Here is a 26,777-nt window from a genome sequence, read left to right on the forward strand (position 1 = left end):
CTTTCAGTTAGAGTAGCTCAGTAATTCAATTTAATCTGGGACTAGGCTTAAGCCTTGTCTGTGAAACCGGGGTAAATAAAAATGCACAATGTTTAACTGGCATCATATTTTATTACAGTTTATTTTAATTACAACTGAAGTACCAGAGGTACATTTCAGTTTAGACAGGAGGGCCTTCGAATATTGTCTTAGACAAAAGGGGGCCTTGAGTCAAAAAGGTTGAAAACCAATGTATAGAACATTCTAATATGAACAGGATAACTAAGATTTTTTTTACTTTTCACAGACATTTTAGCATAACCAAAAAAAAAAAGGTTAAAATAAAAAATATTTTATATATATATATATATTTTTTATAATTTTATTTTGCACTGAGTTGTACAAGTAAAAACAGACATAAATAAAAGCCACCCCCTTTAATACCTGCCTTCCTCATGTAGGTCTAGTTGTTTAGTCTGTATCTACAGATGAGAGGGACTAACGTAAAATACAGAGAAAGTGCACATCTTGTATTACTTCTCCCTCTGGTGGACAATACATTATAGCGCACCTACGATCAATGTGATGCTCTGTTCACCTGCCATTAACACCACACACATCTAAATAATTGTTACTTTTATTAAACTTTTATTTTATGAAATCTACCAGTTCATAAACACCATTAAACTTAATAAGTATGTCCAACGACATACTTTCCTGTGATTGTTAACATGTTAGTATATTATTGTGAATTTGTATTCGTCACCAGATAAAGCTTTAAATACAAGTAAACTTGCATACTGCAAGTTCAAACATAACCCGGTCAACAAGCAAGAAAGAACCAAATATTTACCATACCAAGAGTGATGGCAATTTGACAACTGAACACTATTAAATGTACCACTCTTATGAGTTTGTAAACAAACACCTCACAGTTACCGAGTTGCTAAACTAGTTGGATACTGCACGTTGCATGTGTGTCCTGAGTGTGTTAGGGAGCTCAGTCCAGTGACCGCAATAATCCGGAACAGATAGGCTACAATCACAGTGTCTGATGTGTTGGATGTTGATGGTTGCCTCTGTCATGATGGATGTTGCCATGGTGATGTGGGTACGTGTGGAGACAGGGATGCTCAATTCCTTCATTCTGCAACTGTTCCTGTTTGTGGAGACCATGCAGCTTCTGCAACAGCTCAGCAATGAAGGCCTGAACACACACACACACAGCTTAATCTAGCTGTACACACTTAAAGTAATTGTGCTTAAGCATGTAAATGTTTGTTTTTTTGTTAGAAAAAATAATAATTTATGTAAAACCCAGAAGAATTTTTTAAAAAAATAAATTACGTGATTACATATTTTTTTTAATTGCTTACACACAATTTCTATAAACTACACACAAGACACCCCCCCCCCCCCCCCCCCTTATAAAACAATAGTGGATTTAACATACACATTTTACATCTAATGTTAAAATGTATTTTTTTTATGTAACCTTCTCCCTAGTTTAAATAGTTAATTTATGCAATTTTATAATATTTATCTTAAAGAATTAAAAGAGCATTTTCATGTCTATCCTTGTATTGTTCAACTGGTCGAGGTTTAAATGGGATTTAGAAAGTAATTATTAATAAGTAATGCAATAATTTTTATAGAGAGTAATTAGTACAGTAATCCAATTACACTGTTGAAGATGTAATTAGTAGCTAAAAGTATTAGTTACTTTTTAGAGCAACTTACCCAACACTGAGGACAACTTTCTGTAAAACTTTATAAATACTTAAGATAAAGTGTTCCTATTATCTTAAAAACGGGTCAGTGAAAAATACTGGTTTATCATAATCTTGTGGTCTGTTAAAAAAAATTTGAATATTAAACAAAATTAAACAATACTTATTATAAATTAAAAATGTATCTACTGGTTGTTGAGCGTAAACTATATAAAACTCGTAAATATCTTCTGCAGACTGTATGTGTACCAGTCAGCAGTTTCTATGTTTACTCTTTTAAGCTTCACAATCTTAAACAATCAAATTGAAAATGGTGAGAATTGTGCCCTGGTGTGTATCACACATGAAAATTGATTACGTTTTTCAGATGGCAGTGTTCTGCGAGTGTGTGAGTGTGAGTGTGAGTGTGAGTGTGAGTGTGAGTGTGAGTGTGAGTGTGAGTGTGAGGAAGTGCCACGTTCCTCTCGACTGATTCTCCATGATGTGTCAGCATTTCAACACTAGCTTACCCAGAGACACACAATCTTCAGCACATACACACACAGTAACAAACATGTACACACACACACACACTAATCAAAAGGCTGAGAGTGAACATTGTTAAAGAGCCCTGATGAAAGAATGGCTTTGTGCTAACAGAGAGCAATAGGGGCAAAGGGAAAGAGAGAACAAATCAGTCATTGACAGTGATCATTGTGAGAAACGCGTGGAAGGGAGTGTCAGCCACTGCAGTGTCCCTCAGAGAGAGTGGGAGAGAGCAGGAAAGAGGGATGAAGAGGAAAAGTAACAGAGGATGAGAAAAAGTCCATAGAGGGGTAATGAGGATGAGTAGACAAAAAATATTGAAAAGAAACAAGAAAAATGTTAGGATAGAAAGATGATGACAAAGAGAAGGATTTACAGATGGATGGATTGATGAAAGTACCTCAGTGTTCCTAGTGCAGGTTTGCAGAAGAACCTGTAAAACAAATGAAAACAAATGAATAATTTCTAATAAAAAAAAAAAAAAAAAACTCAATTAAATGAGCCTAAAAAGTCAGTAATACTTATATTAACAACTGTGTAAACTAACATGCACTTGTGTGCAACCAGTGGAGAATACAAAGCCTTAAATGGTTATATATTGTGTAGAGCATTCAGACAAATGAGTCTATAAAGTTCTCATTTCTGAGAAAAATGGGGAGCTCCTGCAAATACTTAGGTTAAGGGACATGGTATAAAAGCTCTGGCATCCACTCACCATCTTCATCTAAAATTAACATGGCAGACAGACCTCAAAGTCAATGGTCCAATCTTTTACATGTCATTTTAATCTGAGATACAAATGTTAAAATTTGAAGAATTAAAAAGAGCCATATTTTAAAAAATAAATAGAAAAAATTAAAGAATGTTAATGTATTATTTGAGCACTAATGTATTGGGGCGGAGGAACATATTAAGAAATGCTTACTAATGTATTTTCTTCCTCTCTAGAGGGTAATTTTATTTACCTGACATTTGTAAGAGATTTTCCCAGTGTGCAAAACAAATCTAGTTGTCTAATAAACCTGGCATTGTATATTATGAATATTACTGTCTCTTTAACAAATTGCTTGTGTTCCTCTTTTATAAGTTGCTTTTAAAAGCGTCTGCTAAATTCATAAATGTAAATATGGCTAGAAATACAAGCACAGGATGTGGTGTGAGTGAGAGAGGAGGATTATGGAACCTGTAGTTTGTGTGTTCGCTCTTCATCACTTGAGAGATCCAACAAATCATCAATGTTCACTTCCTCTGGCATGTCCTCCAACATAAACACACACAAAAAAAAATTACTAAGTGTGCTAAAAGCATGAACTGTTCCAGAAATACATTGAAAAAAAATACACAGGTATGAGAATCTTAAAATAAAACACTGCAGAAAGTAGTAGGCCTACTATGAGAAGCTAAAAACATATAGGCATAGGACAAACTGTAAATCTGACATAGTAGACATGAAGTCCAATGTAAGACATGTAGCTCCAACAATTACAGCATATGAACCAATTATGGCACCGCTGCACTGAACCTCATTTGTTTATTCTACTTCACATCTCCACTGCCTATTATATCTTACTGTTCCTCAACTTTTCAGCAGCCTACAGTTTCAGTATCTCAGAATATCTTCAGTCTCAATATTCCATAATCTCAGTGGGAAACTTTTGCGTACACATAAGCAAAAGAACAAATCGAGATAACAGATCGCATAACACAACTCCCGAGAGACATCTCTGTCGTCTCTCACTGTGGGACAGCGTCTCACAACATACACAGCTTATGTTTAAACTTCCTGCCTGTTGCTGCCGCAGAAGGGTTCTCAGGGGTGCCCATGTAAGGTAGCAATAAAACCAAGTGATCCCCCTCTGTAATTGAGGGACATTAACAAAAAGCTGTTGTTGTATATAAACTTGAGACTCAAAGAACAATGTCTCCTCTCACACCATTTAAAGGTATACGAGGAGATAATTGCATTTAATCGCCTTATACAACCATATATATATATACACACACACACACACATTTTGTTGGATCTTTGATTAATTGCTTTTGTTTCCCTTGTAAGTAGCATAGGATAAAAGTATCTACTAAATGCAAAAATGTGAAATGGAAACAACATTTTCATTTGGGAAAATGCAAATACAGACAGATAAAACAGAACTGTGTTGTCAACATAATGAAAATGAAAAGCCTTTCATTGAGTAGTGTAAAATATTTCAGAATTATTTATTCAAATGCATAGTGTCTCATTCTTATTATTTTGGCGCTTCTTCTGTCTACAGGCACTTTTTAAAACCAAAATTACCAAATGAAAGATGATCCATGCATTCATGTTTATGGACAAAATAGTTAACGGTCTATACACTACTGCATTCAACTATGCAAAAATCAACACACCTGTTTACAATAAGAAACCTGAATTTAAAACTACAAAGTAGGTGAATATGCTTCTTTTTTTTAAATGACATCGAGAGTATTGTGTAAACGTTTGTGGTCAACTTCTTAGGGAAGGAACTGTTACACATTCAGCAGTCAAACGTTTCAAAATAACGCATGACACAGCAGAGTTTGGAAATGCATGTGCATGCCCTCGTTAATGTTTCCATCAAAATTGACTTAGCCAATTTTTTTCCGAACTCACCAACCTGTAGTTTCGAGCGTCAACACTGCACCTGTGAGGATGAGCATGGACACTCACCTTGCCCTCGTACAGCCTCTCAAGACCTTCATCGATCCATTTCTCCACGTCCAGTCTTTTCTGAAGCTGTTTGCGGTTGTATTTTACTGTTACGCGCGCTTGACGCTTATGCATGTTCATCCCGTGCTCTGGACTAGTATCTAAATCCGGGGAATGACCGGTAAGTATCTCCTCAGTCATGTTTGCATGCGCCTGTGCTCGTCTAAGAATGAGCGCGTGGACAGAAGAAGCTGCTGGACGCTGAGTGGCGCGCGCTCTCAACTTGATTGGAGGTAACGTCAGACGCTCGTGGATTTATGGGGTAGGCCCACATTTAATGTTGTAACAGAAAAAAAAAGTTTAAAAATAAATTACGTGATATTACAGTTTTTTAATTGCTTACACACAATTTCTCTAAACTACACACAAGACCACAAAACATCACACACCTCTTGCAAAAGCGAACACTTCATTCAAAACTATTTTAACTCCTCTAAATTGTGTTTTTGCACAGAAAGTCTGCACACAACCCATCAAATGATTAGCCATAGGGTGAATGCAGATAAAGTGGGCCGTTTCAGTTTGGTTGTACTGTGCTCAATGGGTTTAAATTTTACACTTTAAGCGCATGACAGTGGTCTTCAATCAAAGAGACACTATTTCTTTAAATGATAAAATAGTTTTGGTTGATTCAATATGACACTGGTGGGTGTGGCCACACCTCAAAAGGAGGACACCCTCAAGGTTAAATGTAGTAACCCCTTATAAGGTTGCTCACTAAATGTAAACAAATGAAGAGTTCAGATGCAAATGCCTCTAAGTGCCATCTGAAATTTTCTTCTAGAATGATCATTTTTATAAAGCTTGTAGGCCTATATTTAAGTTCAATAATTTCACTTAAATGGCAATGAAGATTACCTATTAATTGTCATTTAAGTGAAATTACTTTACTTAAATATACAAGCATACAAATATACATTTATAAAAATGATCATTCTAGAAGAAAATTAAAAATGTAAATGTAGGCTACCTGTTTTGTTTGTTACTACAGTTAACAGGGAATAAAATGTTAAAAAAAAATGTGTTAGTTTTCTTGTAAGGTGTATTGCTGGCCCACTTTGACTGATTCCGGCCCACTTTATCTAACACATTGAGACTGAATGCGTAGATAAAGTGGGACAGTGGGATTCCGGTAAAGTGGGCGATCTTTAACCTTCAGTAATTATACTTAAATTTATTAAATAAATTGACATTCACTGGTTAGATGATATGTATAATCTACTTTTTTTTAGAAAACAGAACTGAGTGTGTCATTATAAAATTCAAGTCAGATATGGAAGAAAGGAAAGAAAGAGCAGCAAATAAGACGAGGCATTAAGTTCAATCTGTGGGGTGAAGAAAGGATGAGAAGAGCAAAATGTAGATTCAGAATATAAAGCTATTAAATATGGACACACAAAGTTCCTTTAAAGTGCTTATAGAGAGAAAACAGATTTTTACTAAAAGTTTTACAATATGGTTACCATTTTAAATGTTCCTCTAATAACATTTTTGTAAATCTATTTGTTGTAGAGGTCATTTTATCAAATTTTATGTCAACACAATGTTCACATGTTCTATCAGTTGTTTTGAATTTTGCACATGCATTGAGTATAAATTTTACTCATAGTCTATATGCTTTTGGGTTTGTTAAATATGTTGTTGAATATGTTTGTTTGATAATATGTTTTAATAAATCATGTGTTTTTTAATTAAGATAAATCAGGGATGGCCCACTTAAACAGACCAGCTGGCCAACTTTACCTGAAAATAAATTTGTCTGGTGCACATGATCTCAAAATGTGTATTGTATATACTGTACCTTTCAAATAACACATTATATCAACTGTATTCAAATTGAAATATTACAGCTGGACCTTAAAGTTAACAAAAGTAAAAAAATAAAATAATAATAATAATAAACATCTAGGCATCTAAATTGCACGTTTAACAAAAAATGGCCCACTTTACATTCACCTTACACGCCAAACTACACACAGATGTGAAAAACTTGTCTTTTGCTTGTTCATTGTGCAGTGGAGTTTGTCATAGCACTCACACGTACATGTATTTGCACAAATACACTGTATATAGCCTACAGTATGTATGCACAATTGATTAACTTTACAGTTATTGAATTGAATCAACTCTGAACTGACTTGAACTGAATAATAATGACACTTGGCTAAGTTGGCTTGTTAGAGCTGCTTTACATCAGAATTTGAATTTGTTAATGTGAAGCTGCATTGAAACAAGTTGTAAGCATAATAGAAAGGTGACTTAACTTGTATGTATATTCAGTAAATATTTACAGAATAAACAGAAATGCAAAAATGAGTTTTTTTCTCAAAACATTGAGTTTTGATTTCTAAGTGATCAAATTAGGTATATTTAAAATATTAACAGAAATGCACCGGGGCAAAAATCATTTAATTATTTTTCAAAACATTGAGTTTTGATTTCTAAGTGAACAAGTTATGTATAGTAAAGTGTTTTCACACATGATCATTGGGTGTAAGTAATTGGTAATTGATTGTGGCATTTGAATGGCAGTGTTTTCAAAATGAAACACAAGAGCTGTTAGTTTTGAATAATGTGTCTAATGTATAGAGAACTGTTTGTTTAACAGTGGTGTACAGCATGCTTGCAGTTTTGCAGACTTGGTCTGAAGATTAGGTACATGAGTGAATGGTTTCTCTGAGTGTCTCAAGTACCATGAAGTGTGTAAGCAATTTAAAAAAAAAATCCAAACATTGTAGAAAGAATAGAATTGAAGAAATTAGGTGTTTTTCTCATATAATTTACTTCATTTCATTAAAATAACAAACACATATACAAAATAAATTAACATAAAATCTTTACAAAGATAAGACAATGATTGAAAGCAAAAGTACAAAAATGCAAAATAGAAACTTAGGCGTAAACTTAGGTTTAAATTAATAGGAAACATCTGGTAAAAGAAATAAACATTCATTAGACAAACCCCATTGAAGAAAATCAGATTTTTATGTAATTTAACATAAGAACCACTGACACATATTTCCCCATATCATTCGAGGAAAAAAACACACTGCTTAATACACAATACAAAACTGGAGCAAAATCTTCCCATTTGGTCTTAAGAATATCGTTTGATATGAACACAAGACTGTGACAGAACACAAGACTGTGTTCTGCTTGCTTTCTCTTATTTATACCTTTTTTATTATTATTATTAAACCTGTTGCTGGTAACATCCTGACAAATGAACAAAGGTGATACTCTCACCCTTATGCAATAAAAAAAGTTATTGTTTTCATCAGTCTCATACAGAGCCCAGAGTTTGACAAGAAAGCACCTAACTTCAATGCTCTTCAGTTTAACTTACTTCTTTCTCTTTCAATAGAGGTATTTCCTTACTTAGTTCTCTTTGTATAGAGCTATTTTTTCACTTTTTTATCTTTGTATAAAGATATGAGTTCTCTTCATATAGAGTTCTGTAACCTAAGTCTGTTTCAGCTTTCAGCACTTGTGTCTGTCTTCATATGGAAACAGATTCACAGAGCCCAGCACACAGTAGTGTGAGTGTTTGTTTCTTTTAGTTTTTGGTTTACGGAGTCTTCCACCTTTACAGATGGCAAAGGTCCAATCCCTTATTCAGCTAAGACATACTTCATTCTTTCATTCTTTCATTCATTCATTCATTCATTCATAAAAATTAAGACAAAAGCAAGTGCTACATCCAAATTCTCATCCCTGCATATGAGTTTGTGTGTTCGTGTAAATGCTCATGTGTCTACATCAGTGTATGCATGTGTTTGGACATTTACACATCTCATCTAAGCCCTCCTCCAGCACTCCACAGGAAGTCCTGCCCAGCAGGCAGTGTGTGAGAGGCCGCCAGTGAGATGTGGCTCTCAGTGTTGCTGGGTTTCACCTGACTGAAGTCTCGATCATAGGGATAGTGCTGCCTGTCGAAATTATTCACGGTCTCCAAATCATTAAACACAGAATCGCACAGCTGTTGTCTGCGCAGTCTATGCCTCCTCCTCCTGATCACCACCAGTCCCACACACACTCCCAAAAACACAGCCAGCACACCTAACACACATGACACCGCCACAGCTGAAGGCGAGGTCTGCCCAACCCGGGGGGCCATCATCTCCAGACCTCCCTGCACAGGAAACTCACAGGTCGAACCCATGAACCCAGGCACACACTGACACACTGGCCCTGAGAAGTGTGTGTAGCACGTTCCCCCGTTAAGGCATGGGTTCGTGAGACAAGCGTCTGCTCGGAGGCTGCAGTTTTTACCCATAAAACCTAGAGTACAGGTGCAGGTGTAGTCGTTAATGGCGTCTTGGCAGGTTCCGGCATTTTGACATGGATATCGGGCACAGTCGTCAATGTTTGTCTCACAGCGAGGGCCGGTGAAACCAGGGCGACAGCGACACAGAGCACTAGCACCCAGATCCACACACTCACCACCTACAACAAAAGAGAGAGGAGGTTACATATGAGTAGGTGTAGAAGAGAGGAACTGTAACAGTAGCACATGAAACATTTTTAGAACTATGCTCTTTTCTATACAATGAAAGCGAATGGTGACCACAGCTGTCAAGTGAATTAAATGTAAAAAAAATTCCATGCATAAAACTTCTATGTGTTCAGGAGACTTAGTGCATTTGGCATATGTAATATGGTTTTTATCTTTTTAATATGTTTTTACTTTTTGGAGCATGAGAGGCTGTAGTTGCCATCCACTTTCATTGTATGAGCAGCATTAGCATTCTTCAAAACTTCTTCTTTTGTGTTCCACAAAAGACAGATATCTAACATGAGGGTTAATATATGGTAAATGTGGGTGTTTTGTTCACAATTCTATTATTGCATTTTTTAATCAACACAAAAACTCACCATTGGCACATGGTTTGTGGCTGCAGCGGTCCAGTCTTTTCTCACAGTTGGATCCGGTAAAGGCTGGGGGGCAGCGGCAGACGTAGCCACCGGTGAATTTCTCCTCACATGTCCCTCCGTTAAAGCAGGGGTCATCAGCGCACGTCATTGCAATAATCTCACAGTTCTTCCCATAGAATCCCTGAGGACATGTGCAGGAGTAATCGTTCTCCAAATCCTGCAAGGAAAAATAAGTATCAAATCATTTTTGATCTCCACAATCCATTGATCTGAGCATATTTATTTATCCTAAATCACATTCATATAGTTTGGAAAAATTGATTTTACCGTTATTTATTTATTTAGCCTATATTAATTGTCTTTTTAAATAAAATGTATTAACTCCAAGCTAAGTGTGTAAATGTTTGTTTTTGAACAAAAATGTAACATGCTGCATCTACTAAAACTGCATGTGACATAAAATACAGATAGATAGATAGATAGATAGATAGATAGATAGATAGATAGATAGATAGATAGATAGTTTTATTAATAAGTGAGCTTAGACTTACGTTGCAACTGCCACCATTCTTGCAGGGGTTGCAGTCACACTCATTAATCTCCAGCTCACAGTTTGTGCCCCCATATCCCGGCCGGCAGGTGCAAGTGTAGCTGCCCTGTCCAGTGTTGGTGCAGGTGGCGCCATTAGCGCAGGGTTTGTGGTTGGTGCAGTAGTTGAGGTCCTGGTTACAAAAGAGGCCTCCCCATCCCTCCTTACACACACACTGCCATGGCTGCGAGCAGGTCCCATGCAGGCATCCTGGGTAATGCACACACTCACTGCAGGACTGCCCCTGCCATCCCAGACGACACTTACACTCTCCGGGTGACTCGCAGTAACCGTGTCGCTCGCTGCAGTCTGAAGAGCAGATGGCTGTGGGGGGAGACAGAGAAGGGGGGTAAGCACACCACACACACACCACGCCCCCCGGAGAGGGCAGATGAATGGGTGTGTTAGTGTAGGGGCCAGCAGCTGGTGAGCTGACAGAGGTAATGAACTCTTTTGTATTTTGAGCTACGGCAAGCGTGCACACACACACACACACAGAACGACCCTCTAGCATGTATCTGTTGGGTTTCTTTGTTAGGCTGAACAAAAGAAGTGCAGAAGCTCTGAAGGAGCAGCTCAACTTCCATCAGACACACACACTAAGATATGAGAGATAAGAGGGACGTAATGCTGCTGCTCAGGTTCTAACACACATAAACCACAATAGCACATAAATACAGTGATCAAGAAAGAGATAGGACTGCTTCTTTAGGACCCAGACATACTATCCCAAATGACTGAACAGACCTCTGACCATCTGACACACACATAGGTTGTAGGCTACTCACGATCGGAGCAGTAGTCTCCCTGCCATCCCTCTTGGCATTCCCTGTTCCCGCTCTCATCGCAGGTGTAGTGTCCCAGCGTGTCGTCACGGGGACGGCAGTAATCCGAACACGCCTCGCCGTAGTAAAACTCATCACAGAAAACATGATACGAGTAACGGAGCTCGCTCTGATCTCCGAAATGAACATCCTGAGACCAGTCTTCCCCAATCGCCAAGCGCCTTCGTGTTGCTAAACGACTGATCAGATTGTTTTGATTCTCTGTTGGGGAAAATTCAAGGAAAATTGTAGCTTGAAAAAGCAGTGAATTAATTAAATAAATAAATAAATAACTCTTAATTTAGTAATGCATCATGTCTGTATCTTTGTTTTGAATTAAATTGCTACAGAGTCTCTGAAACAGGGCCATTCACCTGTGTAATCATGATGCTCTTTGGGAGACTCTGCATTCCATGCCTCAATAATAAGAGAAAATGTCCCCTGAAAAGAACAAGAAGTTATTCCAGATCCAAGGAAAACTTTTTTCGCTCAAACTGAGAAGCTAACAATCAGTCTATCTTTCTTTTTTCTTTTCTTTCTTTCTCTTTTTTACTTATAGGCCTATTTGTTACATTTTTTTTACATTGTTACATCAGACTTTTGCATGGTCTTGTTTATGGTCTTTTGCACTTATTTACATGTTAAATGTTTAGTTAAACTTAAGGGAACCTGAATAAAAATAATAATTTTGCAGTAATGCAAAAAAAATGTAAAGGCAGCATTTGTCTAATTAGTTCTTTTCTCAGATCAGCTTAATAATTATACAATGAAGTAATGAAATATTGTTTGCTAGTGTTAATCTAGTGTAATGTTACTTTACCGGCCACTTGAAGTGGAAAGGCACCCGGATGGCTGCGCTGCTGGCTATAGAGCTCTGGTCCGCTCGCAGGACACTCGTCTGACCGGTTCCGAAGGTGCACGGAGGCTCGGCGGAGATGACGTCCTCAGAATGCTTGAGACAAATCCTGAAAAAGATGTTGCAGTCTCGCGTCCTCCTGCACAAGCGCCGTGTCGTGCTGAACGAGTGAACTTTCAATTCAAATACACCCGATGAAACCACCTGTTCAAGAACAGAGAAACCTTGTTGGCTATATGTGACTTCTAGATATTTTAATAAAAAAAAAAACAATGCTGCACTACCTAGGAGACAAATATTCATACTATAAAGGCACATTAAAGAGAAAATGAAAATATGAATGAAGTATAGGCAAAGCCTTGAACTGGCTCCTTACCAACTGGAAAAGCGACACAGACAGCAGGCAGTACAAAGACAGATGCGCCATCTCGATCGGTAAATCCTAAACTTTATTACAATAAAACGCACGTATCTTCATCCGAAGCTTTAAAGTGTTTAGAGTTACAGAAGAAGAAGAAAACAGTTAGATATCCTGGTAAGAAATCTCTGGCACGTCCATGAAAGTCCACTGTGTCTTTAGAGGAAAAGCGCACTCGTCGTCTCCGTTCTTCAGCGCGTGCGGTTTAACTTCATTGAATGTCTTGATGAATGGACGCCGTTATATACGTCTTGCCCCCCTCCACGTGACGTCAGAGGGGACATATGCCATAATATTGGCCTGATTAAATTGATCTGCTGCTGCGTGTGGCAGTTGTGTTAATGGAGTTGAAGGGTCAGGGTTGAAGCTAGCCACACTGCTGTCTATATCATTTATTATTTTTCAATACAGTGATGTTGGGCAGATGTGCACAGGAGTTCTCAAGTATGAAAACGTGATGAATATTTCTTTATTTTGCGAAATAATAAAAGTAAACTCAGCAAACAGGCGCGTTTGTCACTCGACTTTCAGAATTAGTTTATTATTCGCAATACTTGAATTATAAATGAAAACATCTGTGATCTGTAGTGATTTAGATTTGATTTGTTTACTTAAAGTTTGTCCAAGCAGGTAGAAAAATTAACGGGAATTTAATGACACGGTTCTATTAGCCTATTCGTTGAACCAAAGATTATATGCGGTGCAATATTGCCTTTTTAAGAACTATGCTTGCATCCTTAATAATATGAGCAGTATGATCTATAATAAAGGAAGTTTGTGTGAAAGTAAAACTTATAGGACAAAAGTCTGCAAATATTTTGACAAATGTTTTGACATTGAAAATTTTTTTTTCTTATTAGGCTATTTTATTTTATTTTTATATATCAATAGGCTATATATATTAAACATAAAATAACAATAGTTTACGTTTTATTAAAAAATATTATGCATTTAGTAAAAATATATATATTTCCAATTAGGCTAGGCCTACTGTTGTTTCCACCAGAGTGGTAGGCTATAGTGTATAGGCTACTTTTACATCGAGCGCACGTTTCAGTTTTTAATTATTTCCTCTGCACCCAAACACACACACACACACACACACACACACACACACACACACACACACACACACACACACACACACACACACACACACACACACACACAACCTTGGACTGTGTGGTCGATCTGACGCGTGCGGGCAGTGCGGGAGGCCATAAGTATTTGTTTGTGTGTGTCAGTCAAAAGTGTGTGTGTGTCCTACTACATGGTAAACACGTTATTGGGACCAGACAAGGATATAGAAGAAATTTTTGACCTTATGGTGATTTTTTTTTTGGTGCACAGCTTATATAAATCATAGGCTAAAATCATAAGTGATGATTTTTGAACACGAAAAAATGCAGAAAGTTTTCTGTGATGGGTATGTTTAGGGGTATATAGGGTTCGTGTAAGGGGATAGAATAGGCCTATACAGTTTGTACTGTAGGCCTAGGCTATACAAATCATTACACCTATAGATTGTCCTCATAATGACAGGAATAGCCTACCAGTTTTTGTGAATGTGTGTGTGTGTGTGTGTGTGTGTGTGTGTGTGTGTGTGTGTGTGTGTGTGTGTGTGTGTGTGTGTGTGTGTGTGTGTGTGTGTGTGTGTGTGTGTGTGTGTGTGTGTGTGTGTGTGTGTGTGTCTTTTGTTGTGCAGTATGCAGAGACGCGCAGGCTGCTCTGTCTGGAGGATGGGTGGGGAAATATCATGATGACGCTTTTGTGTGGGTCAACTCCAACAGCTGTATGTTAACATGCGGCACATGGTCACTTATTGTCCGCCACAAACCGCCCGACCTCACCCAACCGGCATCTGTTGCGGTCGGTAAAACACTTGCAGCAGTTCCTCTCATATAACGTAGGCCTAATAACCTAATATTTTATTACATGCCTGTAAATTATTTTCCACAGTTGGCCTATTAGGTCTACGTGATTAATATAAAATAAATGAACATCGAATAGTAAAGAACACCTACAGGCTTGTGTAATTCAGTGTTATGCGAACTGAGTGGAATTTTCTTTTTTTATATTAATTTATTCACGAGAAGAGCAGAAGTTGTGAAGTGTGCTTGTGTGCTTTTGTGGTCGGTCTCGCTCCAGAGCTGTTGTTATGGTAATGAGTGACGCGTGCCTCAGAATCCTTTCATTAAGCCATAACCACAATGCACCCCTTATAATGTCTTTTAAAATACCTCATAAATATTGTTTCTAAGACCGCAGATATATGCTAAGTGTACATAAATCTAGAAAGTGTGTCAAGACAACAGTCAGGAAATATTAGCTAGCCTACTTGACACTGTAAGCTAACAAAATCACTTCATTAAACCAGATTCTTTATACTTGATAACTTATGATTCCTGTCAGTGATGCTGGGGACTAAGACACATTTTATGTTGTATCATCTGTATTGGAAGAGATAAACTCTTGTTTTGGGTAAGAGGACAGGTGACCTGAGGAAAAACAACAGTAAGCATACTGGTAGTTGCATGCAAGCTTGAGATAATGGTCATGTCAATGATATTCTGCACTTGATACAACACAGTAGCCTATGGTCAAGGAATGGTGTATCTACCTTGAAGTACTTTAACCTCAAGCTGTTGTCGATGAGCAAAAACATAAGCAAAAGAGCAATTCAACAATTAAATACCTTCCAACATAATGTGCTGTCAGTCACTGTAGATAAAACGTGCTGAAAAAGCATACAAAAGTATTCATTCAGTGTGTTCTTTTAACCACAGTAAAACAACTAAAAACAACAAAAATTGAATTAGAAACTGTTGTGGCTATGGCATGCAAGATGGTTTAATCATTAAACGAAAGCTTTGCGAGTGCTAACAAGTTAAGGTTCAGTTAAAAGCAACTGACACATGGTCTGGGCTAAAGGTTGTTAGCTAGATTTAGGTTTTTGAGAGCCCTGACATCTGCACAGAGAGAGAAAGAGAAGCACTTATCCAAAGAGAGAATCTCAATATAGCATTCACATGTAGGCTACTTAGCTGAAGAAGGTAAAGAAGGCAATAAAACAGTAAACACTTTCTTCAGACAACAGTGAAATGAGAAAAGGTGTTTGTTTTTTTAACAGTTAGGACTATTCCAATTTAAAATACTTAAAACTTAAAGGGATAGTTCACCTAAAAATGAAAGCGCTATGGTCATTACTCATTTTCTCACCCTCATGAGTTGTTTCTTGTTTTTATTTTTTATTTTTTATGCCTATATAATGGAAGTCAATGGTCACCAATACTGTTTGGTTCCCTATACATTATTCAAAATATCTTCTTTTTGTGTTCGGCAGAAGAAAAAGTCATGCAGGTATGAATCGACACCACTGTGAGTAAATTATGACAGAATTAAACATTTTGGGTTAAGTATCCCTTTAACAGAGTCTGTGTCACCTTGCTTGACCCGAGGCAGTTAATATATGAAAACAAAAATGAAAAAAGGACCTTCTGGGTGTGACTGTCAGTGATATTGCCTGACTGTTTTCATAAATGTTTGGCAGTAAGAACTTAAGGAACACCTGTGAAATTGATAAACTGTATTTATTTTCCTCTTTATTTCATCATGACATAGTCGTATTTTTACCTAACATATTTATAGTATATATATTACCATTTTAATTTGATATATACTTCTGTTTCTCTTAAGTTTAACATGTTTTAATCAATGTGTAGTCTCTGGTCTAAGAACAAGTTAGGATAGTGAGTGAAAATCTCATAATTTGTATAAAATAATGAGAAAATTGTAAATCTGTGTTAAGAATATTTTAGTGATCATTTCTGATTATTTTCACTATGCAAATTTTGCCGTTTTATAATTAATGGCAGGTATAATTGTGGGGCATGTTTTGTAATATGTCTCAAGAACCAGTGACTAATCAAAAGATGAATTTTAATATCTTTATGCACATTTTTCTTAAACTTAATTTAATAGTAAGGTATCTGTTAATCTTGTTATCTGAGTAAGAGAATGGTTGTGTGTTTGCAGTGAATTATTGCATGTGTGAGTGTGTTGACTCGTTGTCTGTGAGATGCTGATGCAGATGGGCAATGACTGATTTGTGTCTTGTAACATGGGTGTTGGGGGATGGTGGTCCCTTGAGGTGGGACACAAGCGTGGCAGGAGCATGGGAACCCCAGAACACCCTTCACTCCACATGCATATATACATATTTATGACCCCACACCCACACCTCAAATCTCACATATGTGCAATCAAACAGGCCTGCAAAAAGGGACATACACAAAGACTTTCCTCTCAGTCATTTGTAGTCCTTGTCCAGTACCTCAAGCAGTATTGTTTCCATCTCAATTAAGATGATTTCTTTAATTGATTACAATTAAAGAAAACCTTTCACAAACAAAATGAGCTTGCACATTCATACAACTAAACAGACTGATGTCTTGTCAGACTTTAGGTATTCGACTGTACACACATACAACTTCACACATTCATTTACTCACATCGCCATATCCTTATTCGAGTCTATATAGATGACACCCGACCCGGGATTTCCACACACGTCATGACATCTGCTCGCCCTGGAGACCAGCTCCCATAGGACACACACACACACACACACACACACAGTTCATCTGCCTACATTAGTGACCCACACCAGACCAGCATCCTGAGGACACACACTCTCTAACTGCATCTGTTGAGCCTTGAGCCCTTTGGGACGGCAGACCAGTCTTTCTCACACACACACACACACACACACACACACACACATACACATACACACACGTCCAAAATCAGCTGGCCTTGAGGAAAGTACTCAAGATACTCTGCTTGATGGTCAAACTATGTTAATGTGTGCAGGATCGGAGCTGCTGTGGGTGTGTGTGTGCAGCTGCTGCGTTCATGTGGAAATGACAGCAATAATCTCACAGAAACAGATCACACTGGAAAGCACATTAAAACAGAGCAGTGGTCTTGTGGTCAGCGTAAGTCCTCATGGGAGATTCGCTTTTGAGTCTGGCCTGGTTCATGTTCTCAACCTATTCCCTTGTCTCTCTTTCTACATCTGGGCCCATCAAAAATAAATCACAACCCCCCACCCCACCATTTTATTTTACAAACCATACAATAATAAATAAATATAATTAATAATGAATTAATTTTTATTTGGAGTGTTTAATGTTTTATTCCAAGGTGCAGACATCTCATTCAGATAAAAATAATAAATATTATAATTTTATTAACAACAACAAAAAACATAAACCTAGGTGAAAGTGAAAATATATATATATTAATAAGAGTTAGACATTACATGTCAGAACAGGTGCACAGAACACACCGCAACTACACAGCCACACGCCTGGATCATGCACTTGAATAGGGGGGATTGACACGGGCCCCACCATGAAGCTCTGAACCTCTGAAGAGGAAAAGAGGGCCTCACAGCAGAGGTAGCGTTATGTTATTAGAGAACCCAGAGTGACAGATGTAGGATAAAAGAGAGGGCAGGAGAATCAGCAGGGGTGAAAGAAAGAGATGAAAAGGTGAAGAGGTCAGCAGACCAACAGAAGAAGGGGAGGAAAGACAGAGTTGTACTTGAAAAAAGAAGGATCGATAAATCTATCCGCTGTTGCTTCACAGTCTGCTTCTTTTGTTCCAGATGGCAGCTGATGTGTGGCAGGTCCTACAGAGAAATCACATCCAAATACATATACACTATCGGTAAGATTAAGAAAACAAAATTTTTTTTTGAAGGAAATCTCTTATGCTCACTGCATATATTTGACCAGAAATACAGCAAAAATGGTCAAATTGTGGCATAGAATTTTAATTTAATATATAATAACTGTTTTCTATTTTTTAAATAATATTTTAAATGTTCAGCATTACTCGTCTTCAGTCACATGATCCATCAGAAATCATTTTATTATGTTGATTTGTTGTTCAAGAAACATTTATTTTTATTATTATTATAAATGTTTAAAACAGTTGTACTGCTTAATATTTTTGTGGAAACAACTATTTATAGAAATCTATATTTAAATCTATTTTTCTTTGATAATAGAAATAGAAGGTTCAAAAGAACTGCATTTATTTAAAATAGGAATCTTTTGTAAAATTATAAATGTCATTACTGTCACCTTTGATCAATTTAATGTTCTTTCTTATTACATTTCTTGCAAAAGGAGAAATCTCTTTCTGACCATAAACTTTTGAACGGTAGTGTATACGTACACAAAATCACAAAAACAGTTATTTAGTCCTGGAAACTTGTCTTTTCATTGTTTTGTTTTTCTTCCCTCGAACAAAAAAGGTTTATAAAACAATCAAGGCCAGCTTTAACATGAACATAAAGGTCTAAAAATTCAAGCATGATTGGATCAAGTAATCTATCTTATCTATCTGCCAAATAACAACATAAAAGCAAGACAACTAAACCTGTTTTCAAATAACAAATGTCAAAAAACCTGCAGTTTACTGTAACCTAAACCAAAGACAAAACCCGATATTGTGTTTCTGGTGCGACGCCCGGTGAAGATGGCTAATATGATAAATGACTGATACATTATACAGACATATTCACAATCTGCAGACAGCCACAATAAAGTACATTTTTTTCAGCAGAGGTCCCTAAACCACACAATAGGGCTACCAGCTGCCGTCTTACACATGCACAAAGCATTCCCCTACCACAGCTCTACATCAGCACACACACATACACACACACACACACACACGTGTGGCAGCTGTTTAAGCAGAGCTCTTCAGCCCTGGAGAACTGGAGAATAATACTTGAGCTCTAAACACTCCTGTCTGAAACTTAGTGAGAAGCTAAGTGTCCATGCCAGTATCTCAGTAAAAGCACAGGCATAAACATGTACGAACATAATATCAGCAGAACATGAAATAAACACTAGTCTAACCATTCAGTTCAAATTTATTGAAATATCAGGCTCACTTATGGAGCGGTTTTCATTCATAAACCAAACATACACACATGAAACTCACCCAATGATTTTGAAGAAACACATGCAGTAAAATAATCATTTGAGGAATACACTGTGTGAAAATTAAAATACACACTGCCCTCTAGTGACAAGACAACGGCATTAACTTGAAATGTGAAGAAAGAAAATTGGTTCCTGAAAATGTACATTTGTCCCACTTTTTTAAATCAGTGAACACAGCATAAAAAAATAAATTTAAAAAAGTTCCACTGGAAAAGAATGTCCTATTAGACAAAATATGAGACCTATTGAGAATCAGATGCCTTCTTTTACACCGTATACTGGTCATAGAAAGGTTTTAGTTGTCCCTGAACACCATTAAATGTGACTGCAAGTTAAAAACAGTTAATATTACAGAGGCATCGTCACTCACATAGCTGTAATAAATATGAAACGTACGTGTTTGTGAGTAAATTAAAAACACGAAGTCAATGGTCACCAAAACTGTTACCAACATTCTTAAAAATACCTTTATGTTCCACAGAAGAAATAAAGACATAGAATTGGAAAGACATGAAGGTGTGAGTAAATGATGACAGAATTTTCATTTTTGGGTGAACTATATCTTTAACTCATCGACAGACGTTGCATAAAAGCATGTAATTTATACATTTTAAAAGTAGGTCCTATGATGTTAATCTCAAAATTTCCTATGCGACTATGTTGTGAATGAAGAAAAAAAGTAATATTTTGTTGTGGAAGATCATATTACTTTAGGCACAAACAAAATCTCTTTCGTGCACGGTTTCAGCTAACATTTTTGGAGTGGTGCTCGCATTTTTGCCCTTCACTATAAACAAAAACCCTAAGTGTGCCCTATTGATATAGAGAGACCAGATACAAAAGCATCTTCTCAAATAGTTGTCTTTGTCCTTGCACTAAATCACAGTATTTTGACATCTTGACATTGCGCCCTCTGATGGTCACCGACGTTCCAGTGAAAAGTTCCTCATGATTGTTGTCTGACTGCAGTTTCTTTTCAACAACGGGTCACGCTCTGATGCTTGTTGGTCATCATCTGATTGCTAAACACACATTTCACAACGCAGGTTTGCCGTTGACCTTTTCATGTAGTATCGTTAGCGCGCCGGAGGCAAATTCTCGCATCACCTGCACGGTATCCCTCTGTATCTGCAATGATTCGCGTGCAAACTCCTGTTGCGTCTCCGCTAGCTGCTGCACTGACTCTGCAAGAAGCTCGAGCGAGCGGGAGACCGTGCCCAGAAGAGCGTTAGTGGTGTGCTGCTCCTGCACGCTAAGGCTTGCGTTGTGTGCTAATTGCTCACGTGAACTGTCTGGCTCCGCCCCTGAGAAAGACGAGGGTCTTTTAGTAGAGGCGGTGGCGGTGGCTGTGGAGGAGACGTGTCCAATATTGCCTCTAGCTGCAACTCCGTCCTCCTCAGAGTAAGAGTTACTGACAGATGCCATAGAGGATGATGGGAAGAGGTCACGGTTGTCTTCATCTGAGTCTAAGTGGGATTCGGGATCTGTGATCAAACAAGTAAACAGTCATATCATAAGTTAAACATCATATCACATCATATCATATCAAGTTTACGATACACCATTTTTTTTTTTTCTTGAACACATGGGATGTAAACATTATACACAAATTGTTTTGGGACATTCAGACATTACATTTACAACTTCGTTGGAACAACAATATACTACTTTAATGGCCGGTTTCACAGACAAGGCACTAAAATGCATGTTTGAGCTGTTTTAACTGAAAGCAACATGCACTTATATAGCTTAAAATATGTCAGTGCCATAGTTTTATCTCAGAATTCAAACAAGTAATGTTTTTTTCAAAGGCACGTTTATAAAAGCTACTTAAATGTCCTAATTTAACTAAGGCCTAATCCTAGCTTAATCTAAACCCTGTCTGTGAAACCAGGCCTAAATATTTGGGGTCAGTTTAAAATTATAATTTAAAAAAAAGATATTTATACTTATTCTCTGAGGATGCATTCAATTTATCAAAAGTTACAGTAAAGACATAGCCTGGGAAAACCCAGACAACTTCTGCAAGTAGTCTGGCAAAGAGCTCATTCAAGCCCATTTCTAATCCATCGAAATCGCGGCACCAATCAGAAACGTTGGGGCGGGCTTTACGCGATGACGATCGCTCTGATTGGTTTTAGCCCAGAGGCATTTGAGCGACGTCCGTTCAACTTTTAAATGAATTATTATATTCAAATTGGAAACACATGAGGACAGTCTCCATGAAAGACCCACTGGCAGATGAACGTGCTACTACATTTCTCTCAGAAACGGTAGGAAATTAAATTAGATTTAATAGAGGATTTTAACTGTGACAAGATGATTGACAGGGCAGTTTACGTGACAGGACGCATGCGACAGATCCGTCCGATAAAGATGGCGAAGTAGTATGTCCCAAAGCTTGCCTACTTTTTTGCTACACATTCAAAAGTAAATACCTTTTCTTCACAAAAAGAGTACATACTTTTATGGCGTAGTGTAACTTAGGGACGCAGCATATGGCTTTCCACGATGACGATCTCTGATTGGTTTTAGGTCTATCCAATCGTGCGCCCAGAGGCATTTGAGCGACGTCCGTTGGTGACGCCCCTTTGGAAATGAGTTATTAATGAAGCTTTGCCAGACCATAACTCAGTTACTACTGAGAATGGTCTGGTTTTAACCAGGCTAGTAAAGACATTTACAATGTTACAATTTTTTTTATCTCAAGTAAATGCTGTTCTTTTGAACTTTCTGTTTACCAAAGAATTCAGAAAAAAATGCATCAGTTTCCACAAAAATATTAAGGAGCACAAAGGTTTACATTGACAATACTAATAAATGTTTCTTGAGCAGCAAATCATCATATTAGAATAATTTCCAACAGATCATGTGACACTGAAGACTGGAGTAACGATGCTGAAAATTCAGCTTTGCCATCACAGGAATAAATTACATTTTATAATATATTAAAATAGAACTGTGTGATTTTAAATTTATTCTAAATTGTAATAATATTTCACAATATTACTATTTTTATTGTATTCCTGAGCAAATGCATCATTAGAGAGCTTAAGAGACTTCTTTCAAAAACATTGACAAATCTTACTGACCCCAAACTTTTGAGCAGCAGGTTTAGAAAACATAGCTGTTTAATTTTTTAGATCAAAGCAAAATATATATATATACATATATATATACAGTTTCTTGCAGTGAACTTTCACTAAAATGGATCTCTAGTGTGTACAAAACCACAGTGCAGTGCTAAATCTAATGAAAATTCTTATGGTCCAACTTGAGTATTTTCAGCTTGTTTACCTCCAGCTTTGGATCCGTCATACTGCATCTCACTAGCACCTCCGGCTCCGCTTGTAGTAGCAGGCATTCCTCCCACATCCATTCCTCTGCTCGGGGAACTGTTGACCGACCCCATCCCCACAAACCCCCCATCCTCCTCTTCCTCATCCTCACACACAGGCTCTTGTTCGTCACCATGACTGCGAGATCTGGACCGCTGTGTAGCTTCCCATGGTTTCTTGTCCAGTTCAAGTATGGATTCCACGATGACTTCCATCGGGGACAGTTCAATATTGGACCGTGCCAATCGCTGGGACACTGTAGCACCAGTCCGCAGAGCAGCCACTTTGCGCTTTGTGTCGCATTTGAGGTCGGACCATTTCTTGATCACCTCCATGATCTCTCTGTCACACTCTCCAATCTCATTAACACGCGCCGTGATCTCGGCCCATTTCCTGCGCTTCACGTCAGAGGGAATGCCTGCGTTAAACTTGCCTATGCACAGACACAGAAAAGTATCGGAACATTTTATTTATGTACAGTTTGTCCATTTTATAGGGATATGAAACACAACCAGTGGTTGTCTGATCTGAGCAAACTCATTTAGTTTATAACAGACTGCTAACTTGCTAAGGAAGGTTTTGCCTGTCAGACAGAAGTAAAACTCACCCACAACAATGTGGCGATTCTTCCGCACTTCGTCCAGCAGGATGTGCACTTCACTGAAGGAGAAACGTGCTTTTCTCCTCTTGAAGCGCACCATATTGTCTTGTTTGAGGTAGACCGAAGACACGGACATCTTCACGGCAGAACGATTCACTCAGTCCAATTAGGAGTCTGTGTAAAGTGTAGAAATTAACATTTACATTTTTTTTTTAATCAGATTTCAGTATTTACTAAAAATGTCATTTGTCATTCAAACTTATTTGTTTATACAGAACCCTGCCATTTAATTAGCTTTACAAACCGGATTGCAGCAATATTTGAGTGCTGGGACAAAACAGGCTGCATAAAAGAACTGTTAGATTAATATGTTCACACAGACGTGAAACCTCTTTAGCTTCTTTCTTTTTCTCACAAAATGTGTATTTCCTTAACACTTAATATGAGGCAATGCCATATTTGTATTATAAATATGGACAAATGTTGCATTCATTTCAATAAATGAAGTGGTTTCAAACTGATTTGAAGAGCGGCTATGCTAATTTTCTATTTCCTGTTTCTACTTCAGGAAGCACAGATTGCAAAAATTTCAGATGACAGCAACACTTGTGAAACTATGAATAATGCCAACTTCAGATCAACATAGAAAACTGTTAGGTATTATCCTCATATTGTAATCATTAAGAGCACAAGCTGTAATCGCTGCCTAACAAATTCCTTGTATCTGCTAAACTGAATACATGATGTCAGCTAACCACATAACCTGTATTATCTTATAGCTATATATTATAGCCATATGGTCTTTATTTTGACACACTCATCTCTGGCTGAAAACAGAATACTTCAAAATTGTAAAACTGAAACAAGCATTTTCTGTAAAGCTGCTTTGAAACAATACGTATTGTGAAAAGCGGTATAAAAAACTTTAATTCATTTTTAGTTCCATCTATTAGGGTAAGTGTACCTATTAAGCCCACCAACATCTAAGTCTAGATTTCTTCCTAGATATTGACATGAAAAATCATTTGTTAAAATGCAAGATTAACAATTAGTTGATGTACATATCAGAATATAAAATTACGATATTTTATGAATAAAGTCAGAAGTCTGGCATGGGCTTAAACGCACCATTTAAGCCTCCATGTGTGCCAAATAAGTGTGTTCCACATCATGATTGATTCACAAAATATGAAAATGTATTGAAGTAAAACATCAATATATTTATTCAGTGACAGGGAAGTATTTAAAAAATTACTTTTACTAATGTTTGATTAGAGCCCTGTGTGGGATGGGTTGGTGTTAGTGGCCGGTGGTCTGGAGCCGTAATGTATCTCAGGAGCTAAGCCGTCCTAAGGCTCATACTCTGGGCTTAGGGGGGGTCTCCTAGGTCCCAGGGGCTCGGGACTGTGGGGAAAGTAGGGTCCCTCATTGCTCCCAAGTTATGCCAGGTTATACATAAGGGACTTTAGGACAAAACGGGCTCTATCTCATTTGAATTAATGTGTAATTTGTAGGCCTATCTAAATATAGGCTAGTTCTAAATTAAGGTAGTAAGTATGGTAAGGTAAAAGATTAGTAAGGTAAAAGCACACAAAGAAATGCTATCATTAAACACTTTCACTCAGAAAATGTATCAAAGTTTGAAATTAAAGGGATTCCTCATTGAAACACATAAGGTGGGTTTATGGTTCCACGGTGAGTAATGGTGAAAAGAGACCATGTTTTGTTGTGAAAATGTTTACAAAGTCCCCTGAGACAGGATGCACATGAGTGGCGCTCTCAACATTGCCAAATTTGATGGTATGCAATAAAAGATATCAGGGAAGAAACAAATCACATGCTTTTCTCTTTTTTTTTATTTGGGCTTAATGGGTACACGTCCCCTAACCATAATCGGTAAAATTAAACTTATTATGCCTACTTAAAATGGGAGAAATAATGTAACCTCTGAACATTTTCTTTACAATTTGTGTGACAAAGTTGACACAACATGGCCATGACACTGAATACAAACAATTATGTTAAAACACATAAATAACACTACAAAACCCAGAATTTATAGCAAATTAAATATGGAAAGAGGACTCAGCTTTTTATTTCCTTCTGTTAGGAAATAGTAGCAAATCTAGCAATGTTTCTTTAAAATATAGACATTTTAGTTTTTCTTAAACTCAATACATAATTTAATCAATATCAAGTTTTGTGGTTTGGTTTTAGAGATAATTGCATAATTTTGCTCATTTAAATTGTACATTCATGTTAAAGAATTCTATTGATCACCTCTGATTAATGTCAAAGTGGAAAGGTTGCCATTTTAAAAACTACTGGCAGGCAAGGTTATGAGACATGAGACGTCTCACATTCCAGCTGATGAACGTCAGCGTCACCGTGAGTGCGAATTTCTTTTACATTCATTGTTCAGATCAACAAATCGCTTGATTTCCAACTAACGTTACAAGATGATCTTAAGTAACAACACACGATGGATGTCCCGGAAGGAAGAGCAACTAAAACGCCGGCTCATTCATTCATCCAGCTATTAGCTCCAGACGAAAGAGCGCATGTTTCCATTGAGGTGTAGTAGCTACAACTGTAGTTACATAAACACATTACGATCACGCGTTCTCTCTTTGTGCCGCGAGGAAGCGCCATCGTGTTAAAGCAACTGAATTAAACCAAACACATAACGTTACATCCCCAAGCAGCACACAACTGTTGTCGAGCGAACATACATCGAAAAATGAAAAAAAGAATATCATTGTTATCATAACGAAACAAAACGCTTGAATCGGAAGAACATTTCGCCCCCATTTTCTTATTACCTACAATCATCACTGACTAGCTATTTAAGCTAGCTAACGTTAGCTATTTTACACGATGTGTGCGATCACATTCACTTTAACGATCAGTTTGTAAACTCCAGAAAAGCTGTAACCGTATAAAGTACTTTAAGACTACAAAAGCTTGGAAAATACCTCAGAATGGTCAAATGTAATCAATATTTTGCGTTGCGTCCAGATATCCAGAAACTTCGTAGAAAGCGGCGTATGCGCTGCGCAAGCGCACTTGCTAGCCTGTTCTCCGTGGCGTAGATGGGTGGGTGCAGTGACCAGGTCTGACCACTCCTGTATCAGTGGCGCTGGTGCTCACCTAACAGGTTCAGCACACACGCTTTAGCTAACGCTGACGGCAATGTCCTCTTATTAGCTAACATTTTCGCGTTTTTATGAATACGTTTATACTTTATTTATAATAATTGGAGTAAACATGCTAGATTGATATATAATATATA

At 37.4% G+C, this 26,777-nt stretch overlaps 3 protein-coding genes and 1 long non-coding RNA gene across 5 annotated transcripts; 1 reads left to right on the forward strand and 3 right to left on the reverse strand.

Annotated features, from left to right (window-relative positions):
* Positions 1-105: 105 nt before the first annotated feature.
* On the reverse strand, positions 106-5,463 carry ppp1r14aa (protein phosphatase 1, regulatory (inhibitor) subunit 14Aa). The gene is made up of 4 exons (XM_082169848.1): positions 4,924-5,463; positions 3,418-3,492; positions 2,635-2,667; positions 106-1,186 (listed from the first exon to the last, which is right to left on the reverse strand). Exons 1-4 carry the CDS (start codon positions 5,101-5,103, stop codon positions 1,022-1,024), a joined length of 453 nt encoding a protein of 150 aa, XP_082025974.1. The 5' UTR covers positions 5,104-5,463; the 3' UTR covers positions 106-1,021.
* Positions 5,096-19,600, forward strand: LOC309498891. Its single transcript, XR_014206068.1, has 2 exons — positions 5,096-5,224; positions 18,196-19,600. It is a non-coding gene; the product is annotated as an uncharacterized lncRNA (long non-coding RNA).
* dlb (deltaB) lies at positions 8,112-13,026 on the reverse strand. 2 transcript variants are annotated; one of them, XM_082171617.1, is made up of 7 exons: positions 12,483-13,026; positions 12,071-12,310; positions 11,625-11,691; positions 11,215-11,472; positions 10,389-10,750; positions 9,838-10,054; positions 8,112-9,408 (listed from the first exon to the last, which is right to left on the reverse strand). In XM_082171617.1, exons 1-7 carry the CDS (start codon positions 12,531-12,533, stop codon positions 8,756-8,758), a joined length of 1,848 nt encoding a protein of 615 aa, XP_082027743.1. In that variant the 5' UTR covers positions 12,534-13,026; the 3' UTR covers positions 8,112-8,755. The 2 variants fall into 2 exon arrangements, with proteins under 2 accessions (XP_082027743.1, XP_082027742.1); XM_082171616.1 differs by having other exon boundaries at positions 12,071-13,026.
* LOC309498886 (uncharacterized protein) lies at positions 19,456-26,700 on the reverse strand. The gene is made up of 4 exons (XM_082169843.1): positions 26,461-26,700; positions 23,492-23,659; positions 22,844-23,317; positions 19,456-21,030 (listed from the first exon to the last, which is right to left on the reverse strand). The coding sequence occupies exons 2-4, from the start codon at positions 23,619-23,621 to the stop codon at positions 20,582-20,584; spliced, it is 1,053 nt and encodes a 350-aa protein (XP_082025969.1). The 5' UTR covers positions 23,622-23,659; positions 26,461-26,700; the 3' UTR covers positions 19,456-20,581.
* Positions 26,701-26,777: the final 77 nt, after the last annotated feature.

Source organism: Leuciscus leuciscus, assembly GCF_965113295.1.
Source record: "Leuciscus leuciscus genome assembly, chromosome: 5".
Taxonomy (NCBI): domain Eukaryota; kingdom Metazoa; phylum Chordata; class Actinopteri; order Cypriniformes; family Leuciscidae; genus Leuciscus; species Leuciscus leuciscus.

Coding starts and splice junctions, on each gene's coding strand:
- LOC309498886 (XM_082169843.1), bottom strand. CDS start 23,621: ATGTCCGTGTCTTCGGTCTACCTCAAACAAGACAATATGGTGCGCTTC. Junction 23,318..23,491: donor GAATCGCCACATTGTTGTGG/GTGAGTTTTACT, acceptor GTCTGTGCATAG/GCAAGTTTAACGCAGGCATT. Junction 21,031..22,843: donor TGACGGATCCAAAGCTGGAG/GTAAACAAGCTG, acceptor GTTTGATCACAG/ATCCCGAATCCCACTTAGAC.
- dlb (XM_082171616.1), bottom strand. CDS start 12,424: ATGTGCCTTTATAGTATGAATATTTGTCTCCTAGGTAGTGCAGCATTG. Junction 11,473..11,624: donor AGAGCATCATGATTACACAG/GTGAATGGCCCT, acceptor TTTCCCCAACAG/AGAATCAAAACAATCTGATC. Junction 9,409..9,837: donor CCACAAACCATGTGCCAATG/GTGAGTTTTTGT, acceptor CTTTTGTTGTAG/GTGGTGAGTGTGTGGATCTG.
- ppp1r14aa (XM_082169848.1), bottom strand. CDS start 5,103: ATGACTGAGGAGATACTTACCGGTCATTCCCCGGATTTAGATACTAGT. Junction 3,493..4,923: donor AGAGGCTGTACGAGGGCAAG/GTGAGTGTCCAT, acceptor TTTATGTTGGAG/GACATGCCAGAGGAAGTGAA. Junction 2,668..3,417: donor AGCGAACACACAAACTACAG/GTTCCATAATCC, acceptor TTTGTTTTACAG/GTTCTTCTGCAAACCTGCAC.